Below are 26537 nucleotides of genomic sequence, written 5' to 3'. Positions count from 1 at the left end.
AACCTCTGCAAAGTCGAGCAGTGATGAACAGACGGATTTGGCAATTTTGAAGTGGGTGAGTCGATCGAACTTGGACCGCCAGCTGCAGAATTGCTATTGCGTTTAGCAGGCGTTGGTGGCTTGGTGGGGTGCGGGATGGTCGGCTCACTGCTGTGTGACCCGCTACGGGAGACAGTCGAAAATCCCAGAAGGGGAACCCCAGCGCGGGTACACCACATTGTACAAGCCAACGATCAGGCACAGAATGCCGCACAGTGGCTGCACAGCGTAGAGTGTAAAGAGTGGCAGTCCGGTATGTCAAACTCCCAATGTAAAATGCACTTTCTACCAGTATAAACCCATACACACCCTTTCCATGTCCTGCCTAAGAATCCAACACCTCGTTACAGTCCATAATTCCATCGCATAACCCTTTTTGCTTCCTGGCTGATGTTCGAGCCCATATCGCCCTGTTGATTGCTTATCCCTGCTACTGACAACAATACCGGGGGGGGAGGGGGGGGTCGAAGCGAAGTTGTTGTTTTATGCAGCCGCTCCGCTCTTTGGTAGGAAGCAGGTTACACTCTGTGTCCACCACTGTTGTGCCACTGGGCCTGGGAAAACTGCTGCTCGTAACCCTGCGAGTCAACAGCAGCAGCAGCATGCTCTGTACCTCGCTGCCATCTTAGCTGGTGCTGAGATGGGCCAGGAGGAAGAGGCATCCTCTGTCTTGCGCCCAGGCCGTCCGGGGGTGCCAATGCAGTACTCTGTGCAGCATGCAAGATCCTCGGTCGCACGGGGTAAGAGGGTCTCATCTCAGCATTATACTCGTAATCGGTCCAGGGGCCGGGTTGACCATCGCGCACACGCTGAGCAGGGATCCCCTGTGTTCCTTCGAGCGTGCTCAATCGAATGCCACCTTGACCGTAGACCTCATGGTCCTCTGCTTCCCTGGGAGTGGTACTGTTTGACTTGTGAGAATTTTTGAATATTCTGATGACAAAGTGGCATCGATACTGTAGTGATGGTGTGGGGGAAGGGGATCAGTGTGATGAGAGACGTAGGTGCGGGCGTAGGTGGGCATAAGTAGGGCCTTGAGAAGGCAGGCGAGAGGTCGTGCGATACCATAGAGAAATTGCTGCGGCAGCTACATTGGGGACAGTGACAGGTATTCAACTTACTCTTGTGTTCTGTTGCGCAGTTTCATGTTTGCAATTTGGACAACAAGACTGAGTACGCTGATGAAACCAAAGATAATTGCTAATAGTGCATTCAGATTGAGTGCCCATGGGTCGACAGGCGACTGACAGACTGTAGTGGTTATACCATTGGGAGAGGATGGGTTGATGGCCATGGCTGGCACACAGTGGGTGGTGATTGGTCGCAGTGTATAAGAGACGCCCTGTAAATCACCGTTTCGTTGCCCAAGCTTTGATCAATCTCAATTGACGTTGAGACAAGCCCAGGTGAGTTACAGTGCAATGATGTACTCGTTGCTGAGACCGGGTTTTTTGCCCCCAGACATATGATGATCAAAGTAGTTGATGGAAGAGCGAAAGGCTCAAGATATGAGGTCCTCGAATTTATTCCCTTTTTCTTTTTCACGTTCTCAACATGTAAGAATCAGGATCCGGGCCGATGGCGACAGGAGCAGGGGGTCTGGGGAAAATGCAAGAACCAGGATCAGGGGTACTATTTTCTGCCTTAGTGTTTCGATTTGGTTTTTTCAGCCCCCCCTTTCGAGAAATCAACCCCCCCCACAGCGCTATGCCTAAAGGAAAGATACATTAGTGCGCGCGGAATTCTTTCTCGCACTATCTCGCATAGCAGATATCTGTACTCATAGCCTAGAAAAGTACTATAGCTACCTACAGCTTGTTTTCTCAAATTTTGATTAAATTAAGAAGTAAATCAAAATTGCTGTGTCAGCTTGATAATTGTTTAGTTAGCTAGCTTTGTTATGACCCATCCAGCATGCAGGTCACGAAACAGGCCCCGCCAACAAAGGACCAGCGATTACAATCTAGCACGCGGACAACCCAACCAGGATTAGGCAATCAAGGGTTAGGGTTAGGAATGAGGACCAATCAGAGAGGGACCGCAACAGTCGCTCGTCGACTCTTACGGTCCATACTGAAGAGCAGGATATATAAGGACACGTTCATTACCATTAGATAGACCACTAGACATAGCTCTTCAGTCGTCAATCTAAGTATTCATTTGTCACACACTTGAATGGCCCCAAAGGCGAATGAAAGCACTTGCACGAATTACTTGTTTACATTTCCGTATTCAGTTGGTTCATACTTTGACACCGCTCTTGTTAGCATAAACCCCTTGTGTACTTTAGGATCTTAGGATACTGCAGTGCATCATTACAAGCTTATTAGTAAGCTTTTTTTCTTTTTAGTTTTTTTCTTTTTTTTATAGATTTTTTTCAAGTATAGAAAGGCTTGCTTTACATACATATAATAGATAATATATCTGATATAAAATACAGTGTGTATGGCAGTGTGAAAAGTCTTGCTCGATTTGGCTTAAGTATGTGGGTCGAGAAAGGGGGGGCTGAAAAAACCAAATCGAAACACTAAGGCAGAGGATAGTACCCCTGATCCTGGTTCTTGCATTTGCACACCTGGGCTGAAGGAGGGGAACCGACCAGAAAAAGCAAAGGGCTGACTTGTGGCGCATACTGAAGCCAAGACAAAAGGGCCAATTCATCTTGGGCTAGAGATGGGGCGTGGACTCTTAAAGCTGTGGTTTCTTTTTACTCTCTCCTATTTTCCTTTCCCCTTTCTAATACCGTGTTCCAAAGCGGACAGAGGGTTCCCGCTTGACGCTGAGACGAAACAGAGCCTCCCTCAGCCTTGTGAGCGAAGAATGTCATCAACATCATATTCTGAGCTCTTGGCAGTGCACTGTGATGGGCCAATCAAAGTATCATCAACAGGGTATATATACCATAATTTTCAATTGAAAGAACACTGATCAGACACATTAGAACTTCCCTCCTAGATGTCAACACACGAATTTTCTAGGAAATGGCAGTGTTATCCTCCACTGGCCTGCTGTGTTTTCATGGGCGGCAGTCACTTGAACTCCTTCAGAAGAGAGTGTTTGAGAGGGAGAACATGTCAAGAAACTTCTATTGTTCTCCCTGTTATTCAGCTAAAAACTTGCTCTACACTAGCCTATTATGCTCGCCTTGCCCTTTTTGTGAAGAAGAAGTTTTTTATTCTCAAAGGAGTGCTATTGCACTGAGCAACAAAAACATGGCTGTCTATTCTCATGCTCACCTCAGACTATCCAGTCGTAAGCTGAGGGTCTCCATCCACAAACCAGACCTAGGCTCAGCCTCATGAACAGGCCAAGTCACGCGTCTATCCTTTGCCAAACAAACTGAAAGCCAGGCAAGGCTCTTTGGCGTTGGGCTCAAGAGGCCCGTCACTTCAAACACATTTGTCTTGTAGTAAAGTATCATTCTCTGGCTGGCCCTGGTTCCAGCTTGTGCCACCGTTGCCCGAACCCTGTGAGAAGTGAAGAAGGATGGAAGAGGAGCGGAGCGGAGGTGACTGCAGAATCACGGTGATGTGGAGTCAATACAGACTGGATCGAAAGGACTGAAGAGACTTAGGACTGAGGGGAATTCAAGTGGTCCCTTCCCTCTGCTTCTTCTTCCCAAGCCTCTGTCCCCTGCTGCTGGGCAGAGGTCACCCGTTGTGTGCCATGTAGTATGATATCACTGCCCTAAGTAGGTGAACGCCAATTCACCATATCAGTTGTGAGCCACCTGGCCATGCTCGTGAATTCTAGCGCTGTCCGGTAGGAATGGACACCAGTTCAGTTCAACCCCCCCCCCCCCCCCAATGGGTTGCTGAAAAGCTCTGGACTCACAGCATGCTTGTAACAACATCTTACTGACAATTTATGTTATACAGACTGTCTGGATCATACATACTAATATAATATTGGATGAGGATAAGCAAAGTTCTTCACAGGCTTGTCTGATTCAATGCTGAGATGTGTCATCAACTTTGATCACGACTGCATGTAAGGAGCAGTTGCGCAGGAAGGTTGTCTTTAAGTACAATATGCACAGCCTATTAGCAGCCTACTATTGTAGGAATATGGTTTTTGCAGTCGTAGTAGAGGCAATAGGCGGGCCGAGCAAGCTCGTTGATATCATAGTACTGTGTACTGCAGCTTTGACACTCAGCACCGTCATGATCAGCAAGCGCAATCGGTATATTTCGCGGACGAGGGCATCACTGAGGTGCTGTACACTCGTGTGGCAGTCGTCTAGGCTGTTTAGGATTACTACAGTAGGGCTCCCGCCCCAACTTGTGTAACCCTAACCCAGCCAGCCCAATGACGCAAGGAAGACCCCTGTCTACGGGTGCCCAAGCGGCCCTGCTGGAAAACGCGTCTAAGGCGTCTTGTTTGGTTGCTTAATTTGACCCGTGCACTGCATGCCACCTCTCAATATTACGGGGTCTCCAGGCCACCGTCCAGGGGGGGGGGGTGATTTGGTATCTTCATGCGTTACTACTGCTACTTGCTGTCATTAGCAAACCAAAATTCTGCCAGAGCATCTTGACAACCAGCCCCTCTCTCTGATTTCTTCACCGTTGTTTCTCGATCATCCGTTCAATCGTGCGATTTCTATTCTTTCTCTCGTCTTTCCACACCAAAGATACAATCCTCTAGAAGAAGCACCGCGAGCGAACCACGTTCAAATCTGACCCCTCTTCCGTTTCCCCCCTTCTCCTCTCCTTGAGAGACTCATACCGACGATCGAACCACCGACAAAACTCTGTTCCCTATCCTTGATCCCCTCGAGATAATACTATTCTCCGCGACGACAAGAAATTCAGTGGCCCGAGCCTCACGACCAGAGAAACGAGGACCACAACAGACAAGTGGGCAAGAGAAAGAAGACGAGACGAGAAAAGGAGTTCCAAGTCCTCGTCCTATCGATCACCTTCAAGGGGAAACTTCACCCACCCTCCAAATCAGACAAAAGAGATGAGATGGCATCTCCGACGACGCCTCGGTTCACACACTCGCGCGATGGCTCCGACTATACCTACTCCCCCTCCCAGCTGCACTCGCGCCGCCAGTCCCGCAGCTCCATGGCCGGCGGCGACCGCGAGGGCGACAGCCTGATGTTTGGCAGCAGCGGCATGGGCCTGCCAAACAGCAGCAGCCTCGGTGGCATGGGCGGTAATGGGCTCGGCAACCTGGCCGACGAGCTGGCTGATGCGCTGTCGGATGACGGTGAGGGATACTACGAGGAGGGAGAGGAGGAGGAGGACAATGACGAGAGGCGAGGGGGCCATGGTACACCAGGGATCAAAGTGCAGGTTGGAGAGGAGGACTTGAGGAACAACACAGGGGTGCAAGAGGAAGATGACGACGACGACGACGACCACAAGAACAGAGACGGCGGCAGCAGCGCGGCAGACAGGAGAGGGGACGGCACTCGAGATAGCGGAGTCGACGTCGCAGGCTCAGGCTCGGGCGCAGGCCTAGGCGAGAGGAGAAACAAGCACCTCAGCCTAAGCCTGCCGCCCGCAACCAACGGCCGAGGCCACCACCGCAGGAAGGGCAGCCAGTACGACGGCAGCGAGTACGGCTCTGAATCCGACCTAGACTCCCCCGGCATGCCGTCCGGCCTAGTCTCCAAGATGGACGCGGTCGAGTCGCTCGCCCGCCGAGGAACCGAGAGCAACGGCGGGCACGCAGACGGCGTGTTCCGGCGCGTGACAGACGGGCTGCGCGACCTCTCGTCCCAGGTCAGCGTCGAGAGCAACACCAGCCGGCTCATCACGGCCCACACGGCCCTCACCACCCACCTCACCCACCAGACCCGACAGATCCAGAACCTCACCTTCCCTTTACTCAACCCGCTCGCCCCGCCCCCGGACGCAGACACCATCGACAGCCTCCTCCCCGAGATCACCACCCTGCAGGAGATGATGCCGCGCCCCTCCCAGGCCGCCTTCGCCAGCATCATGGGCCTGCAGAACCTCACCACCGACCTCGTCCACTCCCTGTCCGACCTGTCCGACCTGCTGCAGGTCGGCCGCCAGCTCACCACCACCGCCACCAGGCGCCTGCGCAGCGCAAAGGAGGTCGTCACCGACATGCGCCGCGACGAGGAGCTGCGCGAGGAGGGCGAGCGCTGGATCACAAAGGGCAACTGGGGCGAGCGCCTCGAGAGGAGGGAGTGCGCTAGTGTCTGTGGTGAGATTGTCGGTGGGTTTGAGGAGGTCTGTGATGGCTGGCGGACGAGGCTGGCACAGGCGGAAGGGGCACAGGCCTAGAGGGTAGAGGAGGACACGAAGGGGAAGTCTGTCAACAACACTCAAAACAACAACAACATAGAGAGACAGGCTTGAACTACGTTCGACAGTGGGGTTAATTATCTGTCTGCTACGGCTCTCAAGCAAGGAGCCATGGAAGAGGAGGGGAGGATCGAGCAAACTCAACCGGCAAAGGAACCAAAAAAATTGATCCTAATGCGATTTCTTTCATTCAAAGCTCGTTCCTTGGTCATCTAGCACAACACGACGATAATACCCTTTTTTTGCGAGGGAACGACAACGCTGCAGGGGGCGAAACAGGGGCTTTTTTTCTCCCCAAGATAGACACGCACTCGGGTTTTGTTTAATAGATCTGCCCAGGAAGAAACCTCGCGGAAGGGCAGAGACGAGTGTCCAGATACGGATTCACAATTCGTCATTCGTATAGACCGGCGACAGAAATGAATATACTGAAAGAAAGAGAGGCGTGTTTCGCACAGGAAGTTGTGTTGATGTCCAAGTCTTGTCCTTCGTTTTGACACACACACACACACACCTTGTTTATTCCATATCCCAACTTCATGACCAAGGACGACCAACTCAAGCACATTTTCGTTCTTTTCACGTCTATTACGTATGCGACGTACTCAACGTCGTGTATATATAAGTGTACAAGGCTCGAAGAAATTACAACGCTTATAAAAAGACCCTTTCCCCCTCTGACCTATTATCAAACAAACAAAAAACCCAACTCCTTATGTAACCTCCTTCCTATTTACCCCTCCACCCCTCCCCTTCAGCCTCTTTCCCTTTCCTCTTTTCCTTCCCCTCCCTCATGCCTCGACGTCCCGTTCCACTCCCTCTCCAGGCTCTGTCCCCTCGCCCGCCTCCTCGTCTCCTCATCCTCAGGCAACCCATTTATAGCCGCAAAGTCACGAAGCGACCTCTCCTCCACAACCTGACCCCATTCCCCCCCTGGCCCTCCTCCTCCTCCTCCTCTTGTAGAAGCAGCAGCAGTACCAGCACCAGAAGACCCTCCAGAAGAAGGGCCCTTCGATCCAGCACCACTGCCACCCACGCCACCCACGAGCTGTGCACTACTCCTCTCCCGCACCTGGCCCTTCTCAGACGAGACAACAACCTCCCCGTCCTCATCATTCACAATGACCACCATCCACACCCCGACACCCCCATCCGCACCCAGCAGCGGAGTGCAGTGAATCCAGCGCGGTCGCCCTTCCAAACCGACCGTGTCCACGCTGCTCACAGTGGGCGCCACACTGCACGCACTCTCGCTGCTGCCAACACCGACCGCCGCCGTTGTTGCCGCCCCACCGCTGCCCGAGCTCGCCGTGTATCGCAGCCCGCTCCCTGCGATCCACTTCACCTTGGCCGTCACGCTCTGGCCCGTCGCGAACGCGCTCTCCAGCTCGTCGTGGATCCTCTGGCTCCCGCCGATTCGGCTCATCAGGTGGCTCTGGAGGATTCCTGCGGCCCTGAGGGACGGGCTCGCGAAGAGGATCCGCAGTGAAGGGTATGGTCTTACGACCAGGTAGTTCTCAAAGATGGTAGTAGCAGGAGCAGCAGCACTGACCGCAGCATGCGGCTTTGTAGCTGATGAGTCGACGCCCCCCTTTGAAGGACAGTCATGCGAACCAATCAAAGAGGTCAAATCCATGCCGGCCGTCACGCAGCACTGTGCAGTGTCCCTCAGTTCTCTGCGGCTGCCGGCATGTCGGGACGATAAGAGCGGCGAGATCGGGTCGTACGCGTCATGCAGCACCACACGCGGCTTGTGGCACGTCGACCCTGCCGCCTCCAGGGGCTGTTGTTGCAGCACCCGCTCCTCCTGCGAGAAGCTGCTGCTGCTGTGCATGCGCCCGCCAAATCGACGCACGGTATCCAGCTCTGGGTAGGAGAACAGCTCCGCCAGCAGCCGGAACTCGTCTCTCCTGCCTGCAGGCGACTCTGAGGCGGACTCGGGGTCACACACCCTCTTGCGCTCCGCCTCGTCACGGTCGACGAGTCTGCGCAGGGACTCAAGACCCGAGCAGTGCTTGACCAGGCCCGACACGTCGATCTGCGCGCCCAGAAAGTAGCGCACGACCCCCTTGGCATCGAGCAGCGGCGTGCACATGAGCAGGTTCATAAAGGGGCGCCCGTCACGCCTGTAGTTGAGCAGCGTCTCATAGTGCTCTCTGCCCTGCTTGAGGTTCTCGCCGATGCGCTGCACCGCAGACTGGTTTGTCTTGGGGCCTTGCAAGAAACGACAGTTGCGGCCGAGGACGTGGTCTGGACCGTATTGTGTTGTTCGGTGAAATTCTAAGAATGAACAAGAAGTTGTTGCTGGATTAGTGCTCATCCAGATCACCCAGATAGAAAACAAGCAAAAGTACGCTCTAAAAAGACGAACAGCAAATCTCACCTTCCGAGGCAAACACAATCGGATTATCCGCCCTCGCCGGGTCGCTGATGCAATACACCTCCGCAAGCCCCTCGCTCATCTCCTGCAGGTCTGCTGACATGGTGCCCCTGATCCTCTTCTTCATCGACGCCTCGACGATGACCATCCAGACATATGTGGTGTAGGCTGGCAGCTCGTCCCTCGCCAGTATTTCCAGGGCTGCCTCGGTTGTCTGCCGCAGGCTGTCGTTGACCGTTCGCTCGGGTGTCGACCTCAGCGCGACATCATGCTCCTGCAGAAGGAGCAGCAGCTGTTGTTGCTGTGGCTGCTTGACGCTGAGTCGCAAGTTCCGTGTGATGATCCCGTTCATCCAGTCCATGGCGCGGGTTGCTTTGAGCGCGTCTAGCGTGTAATGAAGCAGCGGAATAGAGTGTGGTCTATAGACGTTGACAAAGGTCGTGAAGCGGCCCAGAAATATTGGGTCTGAGAAGATCACGCGCAGGTGTTCCACGGAGAACAGCAGCTCTGAGCGGTGCTCCAGGCTATACGCCGGGATGACTGGCGCCGGGATCACGAGCTCGAAGCTGCCCGAATCCACGTCGTCCTGGTGGTCAGCACGGTCCTCGGTGTCGGGGTCGTCGAGACGCCTGGCCTGCAGAGGAGGGAGCGCCCATGAGCGGTCCGTCTGTATAGATGTCGCTGTCACGGACGTGGCTGAAGTTGTGAGGCTCACTGCCCTCTGGTGGAGGGAGGAGAGCAGAGGTAGGTTAGCAGAGAACCCCGGCGTTTCCACGGCCGGTCCTGATGTCAAGGGCAGCTCCTCCTCGTCCTCCTCCTCCCTTCTCGGCGCGAAGTCTGGCTTAATCTCCCGTCGTAAGAGATTGGGAGTCGAGCTCGATTCGCGCATGGGTTTGGGCTCTGGCGAAGAGGCATCAGGGACATCGGGAAGACTAGATTCCCATGAGCGTTCAGAGACGGGATACAGGACGTTGCCCTCGAACTGGTGGCCGTCATACCTCTTCTCAGACCTCAGCCTTGGGGGATCGAACTGGAGAGGAGGAGGTGGTTGAATGGGTTGAGACCCTTGCTGGTCTCCATGAGCGAGTATGCGCTCCAGCGCAATGAGCGAGGACACGCCCAAGTCCGCGCCCAATATCCTCGTGTTGGACCTGCGAAGAGGAATATCGGGAATCTCGGCGCCCCTAGCATCATCATCTTCTTCCCCACTGTTGTCCACCTCGCATCTAGTCAAAGTGACGGATGGCGGGCTTGGGCCAACAAGAGCAGCGTCTGGCTGCCTGGCTTTGCCCTCCTCTCTTCGTCGACCCAGCGAGGCACTGGACGTGGGACTCTGACTGCGTTCCGGTGCTGATTCACTGTGTCTCAAATGTCGAGCTATGCTAGCCGGTACGTGAAGAGCGCGTGCAATAGAAGCGCGGCGCCGGGTTTTATTGTTAGCTTTGGGAATCACGGTGTCCTTGATGTCTGCCATGTCCTTGGACGGCGACCACGTGATGCGGACAATGTGATGTTGCCGCCTAAGGGAAAAGATGGCGAGAGGCAAGGGGAGGAAGAGAGGGAGATGTGCAGACAGGAATCACAGAGCTTGAAACATTGCTCCGCAGGATATTTAATAACTGGTCTGTTGGCTAGACGAGTAAGCCAAACGTCCCTCCCGCGCCTGCATTGCTCTCACAAGCCGATGTCAATCTAATCAGAGACATTGAGTCTCAACCCCAGCTAGGCTACATCTCTGCACGCTGAGGGTCACAGCGGCTACGCTGTTGGTAATGAGACAGTGAGCACACACATACACACACTAAACTGACCCTCTTTGCGCCAGCTCAAACCCAGGAGCATCGGGTATCGCATGTCGTGCAAGTCGATTCCATGGGGCAAACAGCAGAGGCCCGTCGATCAAAAGATGAGAGGTGCCATTCTGATCTCCAAGGAAGATAAAATAAACTTTGGCCCCACAGCTGTCGACTCCAGCCGTCAGACGAGACCAAATATCTCTTGCGAAACGGTGCTACGCTGTAGCCACCGTGGAGCAACTTTGCTCAGGGTGGTACACGCTGCACAGCAAGGGATGATGCATGCTGGGATGAGATTGGAGTGACGAGAGCACATCCGAGCGCGTGCTAACAATCCTGACCACGACTAATGTTCGCCTCCAGGGAATCTTCATATTTCTCCATTCGTAAGGACTTAGTAAAACCTTGCTTCTTGTTCTTCTTAGTGTTCTTCTTCCTCTTCCTCTTCCTAAATGGTCAGCATGGCGGAGCGGCCGCTTTTAGTTGACCGTTGCACGCCACAACAGCACCAAGAGCGTCTGCTTCCGAGACTTGTCCTCGGGTGTTCGGCACAAGGGAAAAGAAGGGGAAGCAGAAATAGGGAAAGACGAGAAACGAGACAGAGAGGCAAGGAAGGAGGCCCAAGTATGAAATTCAACTTAAAGAAAAATCCGGGATCAACCTTTCATATTTTCAGCAAGAGGCTGAACTCCTTGGAAGAGATGAGACTACACAGTGACGTATTCCGACCATTTTTCTGTCCCGTTTCTGGTTGTTGCAGCTTGAGTATCTCCAAAGCGCAAACGTGACGTGTGGGCCCATGTTGCGGTATTCCAAGGCGCTCTGTGCTGTCAAGGCGCCGCAAGGGAGTCGAGTGCCCACGGGGAGACGAGCCTGACAGGGTTGACGCACAAGATCAGATCGGTTCGGTTGGACAACATCGTGTTGGTATCCGGGTCAAAACAGATACTCTGCACTGCAGCTGTGAAAGATATAAGCTAGAGATGGTGTGGAGCCATCGAAACAAAAAGTTCATGATAGCCAGAGAACTGACAGCTGATATACAGTGAGAAGACGTGTATGTAGTAATCGATCGCATCAGAGTCTTCGCGCCTGTCAGATGTGGTAGTCCTCGAGGTCATGAGTAACTTGTGGTGAAGTAGGGATGCAGGGAGGGCCTGGGATCCACTCATTCCCCAAAGGGCGTCTCGGCACTAGCAGTGCTTTGAGCACAGCAAGTGCGACGCGAAACGGCGCGCAAGAGTTGTCGAGCGCCAACGTGTGGCAGAATGTGGCGTCAGGTCGCAGTCATGAGGGGGGTTTTGACCTATGAGAAAAGCCGCTGCGCACATGGCTGGGCAGGGAAGCCAGTGCTTCCAGCCCCTCCCCCCGGCACAATCCAGGTGCTCACTGCTCTCTCTGTCATTGCCCAGCCGTCAGGGCCTGCATTAGCTCCAATCGAAATACCGTGTTCTGGGTCCAGGTTCGAAAACAAACAATGCCCCTCTATTCTCCACCCTTTTTTTTTTCCCTTGGGAGCTCTCTTTGCAATGGGGAAGAGGACGAGGGGTCGTCACGGTCATTCGACAGTTGTACGCGACAAGACAATAACAATGAACTACCAGCCTCCCTCCACTTGGCTCGTCCTCCCTGGCGATTCACGAAGGGTCATCTGACTTGATGACCCATGCGCAATAGGAGTCGTGGTGGTGGGCGAGATGTAGTGTATTTTCTGACGAGAGTCAGGAAGCGCCCTTGTGGCGCCGTGATTGATCTCTTGGCCGAGAGCAGTCTTGAAAGGTTTCGAAAGACCAGTTACAGTGGAGTTGGACGGGACAGACAACCGACACAAACGAAGCAAGGTTGGCAAAAAGACGTGAACAAGGGAGGAGAGGAGGAGAGGATGATGATCCCATCACAGAAGCACACGCCCCCCCCTCCCCTCTCCCCCTCAAAATGTGTCCACTTGTTACTGCTGGTGCCAGTCGTCCCAGCCACCGGTGGGATCCCATGGTTCGAATGCACGTCCACGATGACCCGGCTTTTCGTCTCCCCGGAAAAGAAAAAAATATATATGAGAAAACTCAACAGTAGAGACTGTAGGTAAAGGACGATCAATGATGTGGAGGTTGGACCTCTTCCTCGCTCGAGAATGCACATTAACACAGAGAAATGGTTGTTGTCGTGGACTACATCATACCGTAGTTGCTAGGAGGTACTAGGTAGTAAAGGACCCAGAGATAAGCCATCGTGGCTCTTTCATGATAAGAGAAGGCGTCTTCCTTCTGGGTGCTGCTTTCCCTGGAATCTGCTCAAGACAGCTGAGCCGCGCTAGTCTATCGTGTACCGCGGCTCTAGCTTCTGATTGGCAGATGGGCCCACAGAGAAAGCTGCTCCTGGAAACAGAAGGCGCCCCCCTCCCCTTGTACGTAAAGCACCCTAAGTCACCCCCAGCCCCTAACACCCCCTCCCCCCGTAATTGGCGTAGCTTGTTCCCTCCTACACCGTTACCAGCACCCAGCAGCACCAGCAACAGTGCCAGTGCAGTGCCAGTGCCAGCCCCAGCCCTGCGCTCCCCTGTCTTGCCCTGCCCTGCTGCTGCTACCAGAGTACTTACGCATTCCAAACCATCCTGATCCTGACCTTGTGCCTGCTGCACTCTCATTCACGACTCCTCCACAGAGAACGACGGCCTCACGCCGACGGCGGTGACCAGACAGGACGACGCTGTGCCACAACCCTCGCGAAACTTCGATAACCGATCGACAATAGCACTTTCGCATTTGCCTATTGTGCACACCACCCCGCCCCTACGGTTCGCTTCGATATTGTTATCCCTATTATACCCCAACTGGGCGCTGCGCCGTGCACTCGCTCGCCTGGTCGATACCAATAGCATGCGCTAGAACCACGACGACCTCGCTCCTTGTTGCCGACGACCACATAAGTGACGAGAGGGCGCTGTGACGGAGGAAGCCTTCCTCAACTTTTTTCCTTTGGACGAACAAGGATTGCTCGAGCGCCTTCCTAGAGTCCACCTCAAGCGACCCGTCGAACGAACGAGTGCGCAGGCCGACCATCCCGATCGGTCATTTCACGAACGACGCCCTTGGAAGATCGGACGGTCGCCACCCCCAGCAAGGCCGTTCAACCTGGTGAAGACACCATCCCTTACTCACAGGCCTTCGTGGCCCCGCCCCCGTCCCTCCACCGCCGACCATCATGACGCTCGATCCAGATAGCTTAGGGAAGGACAAGAGGGGTTGCTCTGGTGCAGACAGTGGTGTTCACACTCCACGTAGGATAGCAACCCCGCCGCCGCCTGCTGACCGCGCCCGCCTCGAGGTTAAGCACAACGTGGAACAGGGCGGCTCGCGGCGCCCTACATCGATGGCGCGCCATAACGACGTGTCGAGGACAGCAGGGTTGGACGTGGATGCGCTGGACGATCAGCTACGGAGAGTTAGTCGTACGCAACGGGAGGCAACGCCAGGAGCCAGTCCGCATAGGAAGCGGCAGAGGATAAATGGCGACAGGTGGGGCAGCGCTCGCGATCTTTTGTTTTGACATTGATTTTTTTCTATTCCTTGTTCTGTCTTATGCGCCAGGACGGGAAGCTAAATGGTTGGCAGATTCATTCCAAGCAGGAGCCAGGACCTCCAAGCCGACTTCAGCCTTCACCAGCCAGGCACCCCCTCCAGCGCGGCAAGGGCTAAGCGACCTTCTCACGGCGAGCTGAATTTCCAACGAAGTGAGTCCTGTTCAACTTCTGAGAAGCAGGTGTCTCTGGTTCGTGGAACTGACGTGTGATGGGATTAGCTGAGCAAGCAAACCGGACATACAACACGCTGCTCCGCGCTGAGCTTTTCGAGGGCACAGCTGCACAGGCGACACCACCAACAGCATCTCCAGATCACGCTCTGCCGGGGCCCTCGCGGTCTGCGCATGCTAATGACGGCACGAGAGCTCATACGCCGCCTGCTAACCCCGCTCCTTCATTACCCCCCACCATGACCCCGTCTACACCACACAAGAACCTGTTTTCCTACATGTCGCCTCGCCATCTCAGCGGCGTAGGAGGCCACATGACTCCCTCCAAGACGCCACAGGGCCGCCACGGCCCGAATCTGGACACGAGAGCGGAGATCTACAGCTTGTCGCCCGTTAGGTTCGGCAGCCAGCAGATGCTGCTCAGTCCTAGAAGGCAGCCGAGGGCGGTGAGCAAGGTGCCATACAAGGTGCTGGACGCTCCTGAGTTGGCAGACGACTTTTATCTTAATCTGGTCGACTGGGGCTCGGCCAACGTCCTGGGGGTCGGGCTCGGCTCGAGCGTCTACATGTGGAACGCGCAGACGAGCAGGGTAAACAAGCTCTGCCAGCTCGAGGACGACACCGTCACAAGCGTGTCCTGGATCCAAAAGGGGACGCACATCGCCATCGGCACGGGGAAGGGCCTGGTGCAGATCTGGGATGCGGAGAGGACGCGGCGGTTGAGAACTATGACTGGACACACTGGTAGGGTCGGTTCTCTGGCATGGAACTCGCACATCCTCACCTCGGGATCCCGTGACCGCTTGATCTACCACCGCGACGTCAGGAGACCCGACCAGTGGGTGCGGAAGCTGGTTGGCCATAAGCAGGAGGTCTGCGGTCTCAAGTGGAATTCGGACGACAGGCAGCTGGCCTCGGGCGGCAACGACAACAAGCTGATGGTCTGGGAGGATCTCAACGAAACGCCGCTGTGGAAGTTCTCGGACCACACTGCAGCCGTCAAGGCCATCGCCTGGTCGCCACACCAGCGCGGTCTCCTCGCATCAGGTGGTGGCACGGCCGACCGCAGGATCATTTTCCACGACACGCTCAAGGGAAGCGTCATTAACGAGGTCGACACGGGCAGCCAGGTCTGCAATATCGCCTGGTCTAAGAACTCGAACGAGATCGTCTCGACGCACGGCTACAGCCAGAACCAAATTGTTGTGTGGAAGTACCCATCCATGACCCAGGTCGTCAGCCTGACAGGCCACACATACCGAGTTCTCTACCTTGCCATGAGCCCCGACGGGCGCGTGGTTGTAACAGGTGCGGGTGATGAGACGCTGCGGTTCTGGAATGTGTTTGGCCGAAAACCAGGCTCAAGAGAGGATACAGATGGAGGAGGGCGCCTGTCGGACTGGCCCATCATCCGCTGAGCTCATCTCTTAGCAGGGACTGCCTTGGGAGTCTCTTGCCCCGTCACACATCGGCTTCAACCCAGCCTCTGGAGAATTCCTGGTGTATTTCTCGGTGTGCATGGTGAATACACGGTAAAATCAACATGTTCACCGTAAACTCACCAGGGATTCAATGTGTTTATGGTGAATTAATTCCAAAGTGGATGGCACCTTGACTTGTTGGACGGTGGCATTTTCCCTATGCAGCAGACCATGCACCGGGGGAGACTGGCCAATTTTCACCATGGCTGTCGACAGCAGAAGGACATCGACGGCTCGCACTTCAATGGCGATCCATCTGACGATGAATTCTGATGCTCCCCATTCTGGCGCTTTATGGTGATTTTATTCCTTATCCCGGCGGCTGGCTCGATTTTGCTCACGCTACGCCCTGTGCGATTTGCAGCAAGGCAATCAGGGGGAGCCTTTCCAATATCAAAACACAAGAGCAGTTTGCTATTCTGGCATATTTCCACCTCTTTACCTCCCCTCTTATCATCTTTTAGAAGCGATTCCCATATACATTTGTCGCTGTATCATTACTCACATCTTTCTTCCTAATGCTCCCCCCCCCCCCTCCCTCCTTTTTCTTTTTTTGTCCATTGCCTCGCTTGGGATGGCACACACATTCACACACACGCGAACACACAAATCAAACGACAGACAGCCAGCGAGCACGGACAAAGCAACAACAGATAATGCGTTATGGAACTTCGATATCTCATCAGCGGGCTTATTTCGAGGGCAGCACTTGATGTCACTGGGCAAGGGAACGGGAAGGCAGGACAAGGGTTTTTATTCACTTGGCTGGCGTGGGATACTTTGGACTTCGGCGTGGTTTGATTGACTTTTTGGGATGCGCTTTCATCAGTGCGAGGATCGAAAGGGGCTTATGGGAACGGCCGGACATGGACACAATTGACAGGTCTGGTGGTGTGTCCTTTTTCCGTCTTCGTCTTTTATTTATCTCTTCTTCCACAAGATACCAGGCCCCGGATGTCCCCGCTCGTCTGTTGCGCATTGCACTTTGTTCCTTCCGAGGGGCCACGGGAATATCGGCGTCGGTGCTTCGCTTGGGGAATAAGGGCTACAGGAAGAGGGGAAGAGGACTATTCCGCTCTCAAGAGAGCTGGAAGACAAGAGAGGACCAACCGCCACACAGCCCGTTCAAACATACCATAGAAGCAGCATGAGATGTGATCATGAAATCAGAGGCAGATGTCTGTTCTGATCTCTGCCAAATACTTCCCCAAGTGGCTCTGACAAATATATGATGGACTGTGGACTCTCAATGGCAGCGTACGACCCAAAACACAGACCCAGGCTGAAACTCATGAAGTCTGCGACACAACTTGTGCGATATTACGCGCGCTTCCTGCTCTCCTCCCTCAAAAACGTTGCTGCTGCTACTTTCTCAGCTCCCCCGCCCACCTCACAGCCTTTACGCGTACCTGAGGACCCCCTGCCGCCCTTATGCGCTGAAGGATCCGTTTGAAGTCGCAATCTGCCCTTGACCCACCATCACACCCACCTTCAGCCTCGGCGGTCCACTCTCCATGTGGCTTTCGTCCCGTTTCTTCAGATTTTCCTATTCCTTTTTCTTTCCAACCCCCCCCCCCTTCTCCCCTCTCCGAAGGAGGAGGAGGAGAAGGGAATAGTACTGCACCGTTTACTATGTAAACTTCTTCTTCCTCGCACTTCTGTTCGCGATGAGGGACTAAATTGAGGAAACGTAGCGGCAGGAAGCAGCAGAAGCAGCATGACGGTAACGACCACATTCACGTCTGGCACCTTGGTGGTGACCGAGACCATCTTCCCTCTCACCACAACTTTCACGCCGCCGGCTGCGTGTTCTGGGATCCAATGGGATGAGAAGAGCGAGATTTGGGCTGTCAATGAAGTCGTACGTCTTTGCTTTTCTTCCTTCATTTTTATCTTCTTTCCCACCAGAATCCTCTTTCACTCTTGCCTGGCCCCCTCCACATCAGAAAGATAAGGGAAAGAAGACAATCAAGTCATCGAGCAAGTAAGTCAAATATACTAAATACCCACTCTTTCTTCTTCTTGCGGGCCGCACCAGGACTCCTCAACCTGTCTCCCCACGGGCTTCGCCCTCTCTCAAGCCTCCTACTTCTCGCCGGGCCTCGACTGCCCAGCCGGCTACTTCACAGCCTGCGAAAACGCCGCCCAGGGCACGACGACAGTGACGTGCTGCCCCGTCGTCAGCGGCGTGTCGATGCTGTGCAAGGCGACCATCACGGACTCGGCGTTTACGAGCCAGTGGTGCACCTGGAGCGCGGGGGACGGGACGACGACCCTCACGGCGACGAGTAACGGGACGACGCAGCCTATTGGGTTTACGAGCCGCGATGGGTTCAATGCTTGGGCGGTGCGGCTTGTTTACGAGGCGAGTGACCTGACCATGGGCACGGCGGCGACGACGACGGCTACGGGCACGGCAGACAGCGTCAGTGCCACGAGCAGCCTCACCGGCGCAGCCTCCACATCAACATCATCATCATCGTCATTATCAGCCGGGGGCACAGCAGCAGTAGCCCAAGGAGGCCTCTCAGCCGGCGCAGCAGCCGGGATAGGAATCGGCGTGGCGGTCGTCGCCATTGCAGGCATCGCAGGGGCTTTTCTCTGCTGGCGAAGAAGACATCGCGCCGGCAGGGCAGCACGGCGCCCACCAGAAGGGCTGATGCCGCCGGAGCTGCCGCCGGACCAGCAGCGCCAGGAGATGGACGGCGGCGACGACGACGATAAAGGGGCGCTGCGGGCGGGGGCTTCACCTTCAGCAGCAACGGCGGGGCAGCAGGGCATGGTGATGGCGCCGAGCGAGATGTATGTGCAGCCGCATGAGATGTACACGCAGCCTCCTGAATTTGATGCTGGGAGGTCTGCGGGTCTTCGGCCCTTGGGAGGCAGCTCGGCTTATGAGATGACGCATGTGGCGAGTCCTGTGCGCTATGAGCTGCCGTCTTGAGGTGAGGTTCAGCATAGAAAAAGGGAAGGCGGTGTGTGAATAGATAATAAATTAACTTATAGATTAATGAAGGGGTCAAAAGCTTGTATATAATTACACATGTACGTTTGTAGAAGCAGACCACTGCGTTGTTGGACAGCCACATCACTTGCAATGGAAGAAGAATGAGTACCTGTTTCTCTTGATCATTGTGAATGTATTTGGATCATTTACCTCTCATTACGCATCTAAATTACTCTGCAGGCTCTTCTCTGAACGATGTAGCTCTAATTATTACAACACAAAAATGACACTTATCGATTAAACAATGGCCAATCTTGTAATTACTATAATTCAAGGCAGTCTTCTGAAAAATTACATGATGATCCTCTCTGATTCAACGCAAGAATACTTCATGCATAACAATGTATTCGAGGAAAGCCAACAATTCGCTTGTCGTGGTGATCACATCTCGGACCCGTGCTCGGTCCCGAGACAGCATTCAGTTTCCTACAATAACGAAATATGCGACAGGAAACGTTCGGTTCATTCCGCTTCTAAGCCCTCTTGCTTCATGTCAAGTGGCATGTTGTTGGCCTCCAGAGCTTCATTGGCCATGCAGTGGCAACTGATGACAAGTAAAGCCCTCCGTCTCGTCTCTGGTGTCCCCCATCCTCTCACACGAAATCCGACAGGTCAACTCTTCTGCAACGTCATGATATATGAACTGTTCAGATCTATCTGCACCGTCTCATCCTCCTTGATAGGACTGGCGGTCTCAGCATCTACTCTGCATCTCTGGCTTCTGAACATCTCACCTCTTCCGCTCCAGAGCTCCTGGCCGCATTCCCAGCGCGGCAAGATACGCTTGGGACCAGCCCTACTACGTTGCAGACTTCCCTTCAACAGCGCTTGACTATGAACCCCAAGCGCAGCTGGTTTCACATCCACAGGCGGCGTGCTGATGTAAGACGTGGCGCTGTCTGGAGAGTCAACAATCCAGACCGTCGAGGTCTGCGGCATCCCCAGCGTGGGAGAGCGCCTTGTGATGAGCAAAATGGCCGAGCCCCCTTCGATGTCTTTCCGCCCTCTGAGTGGCCGTACGAACTTGGGCAGCTTCCAACAACATCGACAGACCAATCTCTGTGCCTGGCATAGCTAGCACATTCGTCGGCACTCCAAATTTATTCATCAGACCTACCCTGGTCTGTCTCTGGAGCTGAACGTGCATTGCTTGTACAACAGAGTAAACTTTGGTTTGAAGAAAGTGATAGCTCTCTAGGCATTAATTACAGGATGTGGGAAGTCAATAGATGATTACGAGCTTGTGTATCAATCGAGGTTGGTAAGGGAATTGAATTTTGTCGTCAGTTTGAGATGTGGCTCGACCATAAGCCTAACCAGTAATTAGACAGTGGCAAAAGTAATACATAGATAGAGTGGTAATTATACCCAGGGATTTATTGTTCATCAAAATCATTTATGACAGACTCAGGAATGTTGATTAAGCTAATGTTTTGGTAGTAATACCATCGGAATAAGTGTCTTGTCTACGCCGACTTACGAAAAACATAATCTCGAGAGAAGAAATGACAGAATTGCAATATAATTAGAGGACAACGTCAATAAGTGATTACCCATAGAGAAAAGAGGTGTGAGCCAGCAGTATTCTCCTGCAACGTTCTGTTTCTGTCATCTGGAAAAAGCTACGCCTAAAGCACTTAATCAACCTCCGAAACGGAGTTTACGGAAGATACAGATCCGGAAGGGCTTACAAGTTCCATCTATAAACCCCGAGCCTTCCTCTTCTCCCGTATTTTCCGTCGCCTCTTTACATTTCTCTGATACTTTCCAGAACTTCTTTCGGATCATACACAGCATTTTCTACTCTAGTCAATCATGTCAAGAAGTCAGATAATGTCCGAGTCTCGCGAAAAATATGCTGTAAGTTCATGCGCGCGACCATTCCGCACTTACGCAATTGGATAATCGTTGACTAACAACGAAGCTGCTCTCAGTGCGACACTTGCCGCTCTCGCAAGGTCTGTAACCCTTGAAAATCGAATATTCATTACCTCACTGACTTTTTTTTCTTTTTTTAATACTAATGATACGCTCACGTAGGTTGGTTGTTCACGCGAGCGCTCCGGATGCCAGCGCTGCAAAGTCGAAGGCATCGTGTGCTTCTATTCGCGGACGGGCATCCTCCGCCGCAATAGAAAGCGCAAGGGCGACGACGTCGAGAGGTCTCGCACACCTGGTGACAGAGCAGCAGCACAATTCGGCGCACAATTTGCCGGGCCACGGCGTCTCATCTTGTACGCATCGGATGCCAATGCCAATGCCAGTGGACATGAACGCCTGCAGAAACTTGTTGGCCGGGATCACCCGTCGCTCAAGGAGCTGGCCTTGCTGCTGGAAGAGTACACGACGAGCTGGCATGGCGCCTCTGTGTGCGGGAGGCTTTGCAAGGATGCACAGCCTGACTTCTTTGTCTTTGATGAGAAGCAGACTCGTTCATGGGTGGACGGTACGCCCTTCGTTACTATGTACAAAAGAAGAAGAAGGAAGAAAATAGAGTTTACAAGACTGACCCTGAATCCACACAGAGCTGGAAATAACTCTTGAGAGGGAAGACATGCTGCTCAATTCAGTACCCGCGGATGTGGTGGAACTTCTCGCAGCATCGCAGCCTCATCAAGTACGAGACCGAGCCTGGCTCGTCATGTTCTACAGCATCGCGCTGAACGTCGTGTCATCAACCAATCCACCAGACGAAGCCACAAAGGCTAAGATCAGAAGTAATCTCTGGCTGGCATTTAACGATGTCAGGCTACTCCTCGAGCCCAGCGTTGCCAACATTCAGGCGCTAGTCGTCATGGCCTGCTACGCCGAAGAGAGCTCAACACCAGAACTCTGCTGGACGTTGGTCAACAAGGCCTGCAGTATGCTCTTGGCATTGGGCATCTACTGGCGCGTCGACCCTCCGACCCGGCAGCGTCGTATCTTGATGTTTTGGCGTCTCAACGTTCTGGATAAGGCCTTGGCTCTGATGTTGTTCAGACCACCGTCCTTTTCCCGCGAGGTGGTAAAGGACATGCCGCTCCCGACCCTAGACCAACTCCTACCTGCACAAGCTCCAAGTGCCTCCAGAGGCGGGCCTATATTGTTTGCTGCCCATTACAAGAATCAGCTGCACCTATTTTCGCTCATTGTGGCGGATGTCTGGCAGTGCTTCTACGGTCATGAGCTGGACATGGTTCAAAGGACCAAAGAGAAGCTGGAATCATGGCACCAGCGGGCAGTACAGGTAGGTATCATTACATACTTCGGCACGATCTATAGCATCTCGATCATGATCTGATGCCATCTTTCCCAGGTTCTCGAGGCTGCTGCGCTGGCGGAGAAGCCACTTCTCTCTGCAACTGAAGCTGCATCCTTAGATCATGACCTTCAGGCATTGCAGTTCAGATACTATTCCCTATCGAATTTTCTCACCGCCGTCAACAGAGGCTCGCGGGCGCACTCCTTCCAGTCCGCACGGCACGTCCTCGAGCTCCTACCAAGTCTCGGGCGAACACTGTCTCATGATCACCGAAGGAAGCCTTATGCGTGCCCCCTTTGGATGTATGCCCGCGGCTTGATACCGGCGTTTAGCTCTCTGTGGGTAGAGGTCATTGTCAAGGGCAGGACAGAACCAAGGCAGGCCGAGGCGTCCTTGGCGGCGCTGGAGCACGTACCGGCATTTCTTGGCAGGCTGCCCGGGCAGAACACACTCTTGGCAGAGCTGGAGGCCGTCTCTGGAAAGATTATCCGCCTTGTGCGGACTACCATGTATGAGCGAGGCAAGTTATTGTCGTCTCGCGCTCTCATGACTGCCTCTACTGATAGGGAAAAAGCAGAGCAATCAAGCGAGCCGGCGCTGGAGACACCCGAGACAGGTCAAACCCGAAGCAGTGATGCGGAGCAGCAGCTGCAGAGGGAGGTGGCCAGCAGTAGCTCAACAGCATCGCCAACACTTGTGGCAGGGCTTCCCGCCTACGACGACGTCAACAACGACGTCTTGAGCATTCTCGGAGATGGTAACGTTTCGTGGGGCGACGACTTCTTCGACACCACATTTGACTGGCTTTCTTGGGGTGTCCATGAGGGTCCCTTGGGTTTCTGATGAGATGACGGAGCTCAAGCTTTTGGCTTGTTGAATTGAAGTCTGGAACTGTGTACTTTTGCCCGTCTGCGATTAGCATGTTATGGAAACTGTGATAGCTTTCTGGTGATCATGCTCGGCATAGCTGAGATGCTCCTGACCTAGCCGGGTAGTGGGACGAGGGCTGTTCTACTGCCTGCATTACCGCCCATCACCTTTGAGTCGGATTGGGAAAGGCTGCAGGTGCGCTGAGGACTATGTACGTGTAAATTAGAGCACAATACTGCCTGGATCAAGCCTGTTGGCAGAGTTACATAAGCTGGGGAAGTTCCGACCCCCCGCCATAGCGATGTGCTAATCAATGACAGCACATCCTAGCCTGTAGAGGTGCCAAGTTTCCTGGCACAGTACACGCGTTGGCGGTTCGAGAATACAAAATAGTACAGTGTGCATGTGTTGTAATGTAAATTGCCCTTCATTTCTCCACCTTCCTGGACAGAGGCGTTCGGCAAACAAAATGAGAGTGGTTTACTTACTCTACATATATCTCTATTTCCCATTCTGGTTGAAGCGAAAACGGCCCTATTGGCCATTACCGAGTTTCTTTAATTTCCCTGACATCAAGCAGCAAAAAAAAAAGCAGCAGCCAGCCACGTCGCGTCTGGGGAACGCCTCGACCCACAAAAAGTATAGGCTACTACGTAGTATGACAGCATTCAGTAGCAGGGAAGACGGGTCATGGTTTAAGTCTAGGCCATGCCTGACGTGCCTTGTGCATGCTGTTGCTGTAGTGTCCATGATCCAAGCATCTGATCTGGACTTGCATCTCCCCAAACTCTTCTTTCTTTTTCTTTTCCCATATCTTCTCTGCTTTCCCTCCCTCTTTCCTCATCACGATCCTCACCAAGATACTTGTGCCTGCTGCAGCATCCTATCAAGTATTTGGCACGTACAATTATTATCACGTTTTGGTTATCGGGCCTCACCAGTCATATTCTTTGCGTGGGCTGGCAGCTCGAATTCAACTGCTGCTTCATTATTTTGGTCTATGAGAGCTTGAATCAGGACTGGGAGCAACCGTGGGCATTCTCTTCTGGGATACACACACCTGCTCATAGCCCTGGATCCTCTCTAGATCTGACTGATCGTTGAACACATCCACACAAAGCTGCACCCACAGGGCTGGTTATCCGTGGTGCGGGTCTGCCCATCTGATCGTGGTCCCTTGCCTGACGCTTGTAAGTCACCCATTCTGCCCAATCCCGACCACGGGAAATACACATGGGCAGCGCATGTGACCCTCTACCCACTAGCTCCAGTGTCAACCGTACCAACATGTCGCCGACTCATATCTTTCTGTTCCCTCAGAAGAGCTTTTGTATAAAGATCGCTGACAAGCTAGTCCTCCAGCCCGCCTGGGGCACAAGCTCCTCAACCCTCTCCCCTCCCCAAAATCGAATCCACGACGCCACCTCGAAGGTGAAACCTTGACGAGATGGCCGACACGGATCCTGTCTTGATTCCTGGCGACAAGTCAGACGTGCCCTCTCTCGCAGAAAGCGATGGCGCCGACATGCCCGAACTCGACGGGACGCACTCCCCGACCTCGTCGCCTCCTGAACCCGGCGTGACGGACACTCCCAACCTGGGCCCGACAACGCCTAGCTTTGGGAGTCCTAAGCTGTCCCGAAACAACTCGTTCTCGGGCAGCAGCTCCTACCAGGAGGACTGGGAGGCCTTCCCTCCCCTCGACAGGCTCAGCGTGCTCGACATCCTCGACAATTTTGCCCTCCCGCACCAGCTCGAGAAGCTGCAGAGGGGCCTGTCGGCCCAGACCAAAAAGGTGCGCAAGGGCGGAGAGGTCTTCAAGGAGCGGAGCCAGATGGCCCGGGAGCGCATGGTCGACGAATGGAGGCGGCGTGTGCCCTCGGCCGAGGAGCAGCTGGACCGGTACCGGAAGCGGATGCGCACGAGCGTCGACAAGCTGGGCAAGCAGTGGAATGACACCAAGGTCATCACGATGCGGGAGAAGATCTCGTTCATCTGCGGCGTCCTGAACATCTTCCTCACGGGCTACCTGATCGGGGCCTATCCCGAGTACATGCACCTCTGGTACTCGGTGCAGATCCTCTACTTCATGCCCATCCGGTTCTACACATACCACAAGAGGGGTTACCACTACTTCCTGGCCGACCTCTGCTACTTTGTCAACTTTGTCCTGATGGCAAGCCTGTGGGCCTTTCCCGGCTCGAAGCGGCTGTTCATATCGGCCTTCTGCCTCGCCTTTGGCAACAATGCCGTCGCCATCATCATGTGGAGGAACTCGCTGGTCTTCCACAGCTTCGACAAGGTCACATCGCTCTTCATCCACATCATGCCCTGTGCCACCCTGCACTGCCTGGTTCACCTAATCGACGTCGAGCTTCAGCGTGAACGCTTCCCCGCCATCTACGTCATCAAGCACTCGCCGCCGGGCTCGCCTACGGCTTATGCGAACATCGTCTCCATGCTCGCCTGGAGCACAGTCCCCTATGCCGTCTGGCAGCTCGCGTATTACTTCCTCATCACGGTCCGCAGACGTGAGAAGATCGCGGCGGGCAGGCCGACGTCCTTCACCTGGCTGCGCAAGTCTTATTCCAAGGCCTGGATCGGCAAGCTTGTGCTCTCGCTGCCGGACAGCCTGCAGGAGTCTGCATTTATGCTGATTCAATATTCCTACGCCGTCTTGACCATGCTGCCGTGTCCGCTGTGGTTCTACAGCCGCTGGGCCTCTGCCGTTTTCCTGATGGTGGTCTTCGTCTGGTCCGTGTACAACGGTGCGACATACTACATTGACGTGTTTGGCAAGCGCTTCCAGAGGGAGCTGGAGGTCCTGAAGGCCGAGGTTGCCAAGTGGCACGTCAGTCCTGACGGGACTCTGAGCCCGTCGATGACACCACTCGCAGAGCCAGGAGTGGCAGGGGCCAAGGAAGCTGGTGCTGGTGTGTACACCACCGAGCCGCTGGCCCATATTGACAGTATTCCGCTGCTCAATGAAGAGCGAGTCAATCAAATTGTTGCTGCCCATTCAAGTGGTGTGGACACCGATGGGGGTGCAAGGGATGTGGCGAGGGAAAGGAAGGTCGGTGAAGACTCGTGAGGGCGATGATGGTGATGAATGTTATAGATCGGGAGCATACGGGTGATCTTACGGCGGAGAGAAGGTGTTCCTAATGTCTACATGATTGACGTGTGCAATGACACTGTGGTATGGATGGTTTTGGCGGGCCAATTCGAGGCGATCCATGGTGATTTAGGTGTGTGGCGTTTACGATTCCCATCTGTTTCTACACCTGCGGACTATTCCTGTCTTTCCCTTTCAAGTAAAGATTGCGGATTTATACACAATGAAGAAAGCAAAAGAAACCATCCACATGGGCGAAAGGACCCATACTCCTGTTACCAATGACAGATGGAGACATAATGTGGTGACCCCCCTTGTGTTCAAATCTTTCTACCAGAGGAAGTTGAGCTAGCCACCTGTGAGACTTGGAATATAGGCGTAGTTGCCATTAGGAGAGTAACTTCCGATCTGAATGAAAGGCGGCAGGAGCATTTATGACAGGCCCTACTGCCTTGCATGCTCAAGTCAACGGTATAGACCACTAATGGGACTTGTATGCCTTGGCTCCTCTTTCTTCCGCTCCAGCACTTGAATTACTGCCCGTTACTCTCAAGCCTTCACAAGACATCCA

General features: G+C 53.9%; 6 protein-coding genes across 6 annotated transcripts; 4 read left to right on the top strand and 2 right to left on the bottom strand.

Moving 5' to 3' along the window:
* Nucleotides 1-557: 557 nt before the first annotated feature.
* On the bottom strand, nt 558-1333 carry M406DRAFT_75589 (uncharacterized protein; the record flags this gene model as incomplete). Its single annotated transcript, XM_040925885.1, has 4 exons — nt 558-942; nt 981-1126; nt 1161-1169; nt 1292-1333. The coding sequence occupies 4 exons, from the start codon at nt 1331-1333 to the stop codon at nt 558-560; spliced, it is 582 nt and encodes a 193-aa protein (XP_040771227.1).
* Nucleotides 1334-5186: 3853 nt separating this feature from the next.
* Nucleotides 5187-6290, top strand: M406DRAFT_231210 (uncharacterized protein; the record flags this gene model as incomplete). The annotated part of the gene is made up of 2 exons (XM_040915866.1): nt 5187-5319; nt 5476-6290. Coding segments are annotated over 2 exons (948 nt in total), but the record flags the coding sequence as incomplete, so codon positions are not given.
* A 1126-nt stretch (nt 6291-7416) lies between these two features.
* On the bottom strand, nt 7417-9295 carry M406DRAFT_12285 (uncharacterized protein; the record flags this gene model as incomplete). The annotated part of the gene is made up of 5 exons (XM_040915375.1): nt 7417-7520; nt 7593-7980; nt 8125-8606; nt 8710-8980; nt 9023-9295. Coding segments are annotated over 5 exons (1518 nt in total), but the record flags the coding sequence as incomplete, so codon positions are not given.
* Nucleotides 9296-13703: 4408 nt separating this feature from the next.
* M406DRAFT_269229 (WD40 repeat-like protein) lies at nt 13704-15670 on the top strand (the record flags this gene model as incomplete). The annotated part of the gene is made up of 3 exons (XM_040917993.1): nt 13704-14017; nt 14114-14232; nt 14301-15670. The coding sequence occupies 3 exons, from the start codon at nt 13704-13706 to the stop codon at nt 15668-15670; spliced, it is 1803 nt and encodes a 600-aa protein (XP_040771224.1).
* A 4885-nt stretch (nt 15671-20555) lies between these two features.
* M406DRAFT_334922 (uncharacterized protein) lies at nt 20556-22824 on the top strand (the record flags this gene model as incomplete). Its single annotated transcript, XM_040920984.1, has 5 exons — nt 20556-20600; nt 20675-20698; nt 20781-21186; nt 21266-21966; nt 22036-22824. 5 exons carry the CDS (start codon nt 20556-20558, stop codon nt 22822-22824), a joined length of 1965 nt encoding a protein of 654 aa, XP_040771223.1.
* A 1474-nt stretch (nt 22825-24298) lies between these two features.
* Nucleotides 24299-25942, top strand: M406DRAFT_269654 (uncharacterized protein; the record flags this gene model as incomplete). The annotated part of the gene is made up of 1 exon (XM_040918019.1): nt 24299-25942. The coding sequence occupies one exon, from the start codon at nt 24299-24301 to the stop codon at nt 25940-25942; it is 1644 nt and encodes a 547-aa protein (XP_040771222.1).
* Between the last annotated feature and the right edge of the window lie 595 nt (nt 25943-26537).

Source organism: Cryphonectria parasitica, assembly GCF_011745365.1.
Source record: "Cryphonectria parasitica EP155 unplaced genomic scaffold M406scaffold_10, whole genome shotgun sequence".
Taxonomy (NCBI): domain Eukaryota; kingdom Fungi; phylum Ascomycota; class Sordariomycetes; order Diaporthales; family Cryphonectriaceae; genus Cryphonectria; species Cryphonectria parasitica.
Note: the sequence above shows the minus strand (reverse complement) of the source record. Positions and strands in the feature narration are given on the sequence as shown.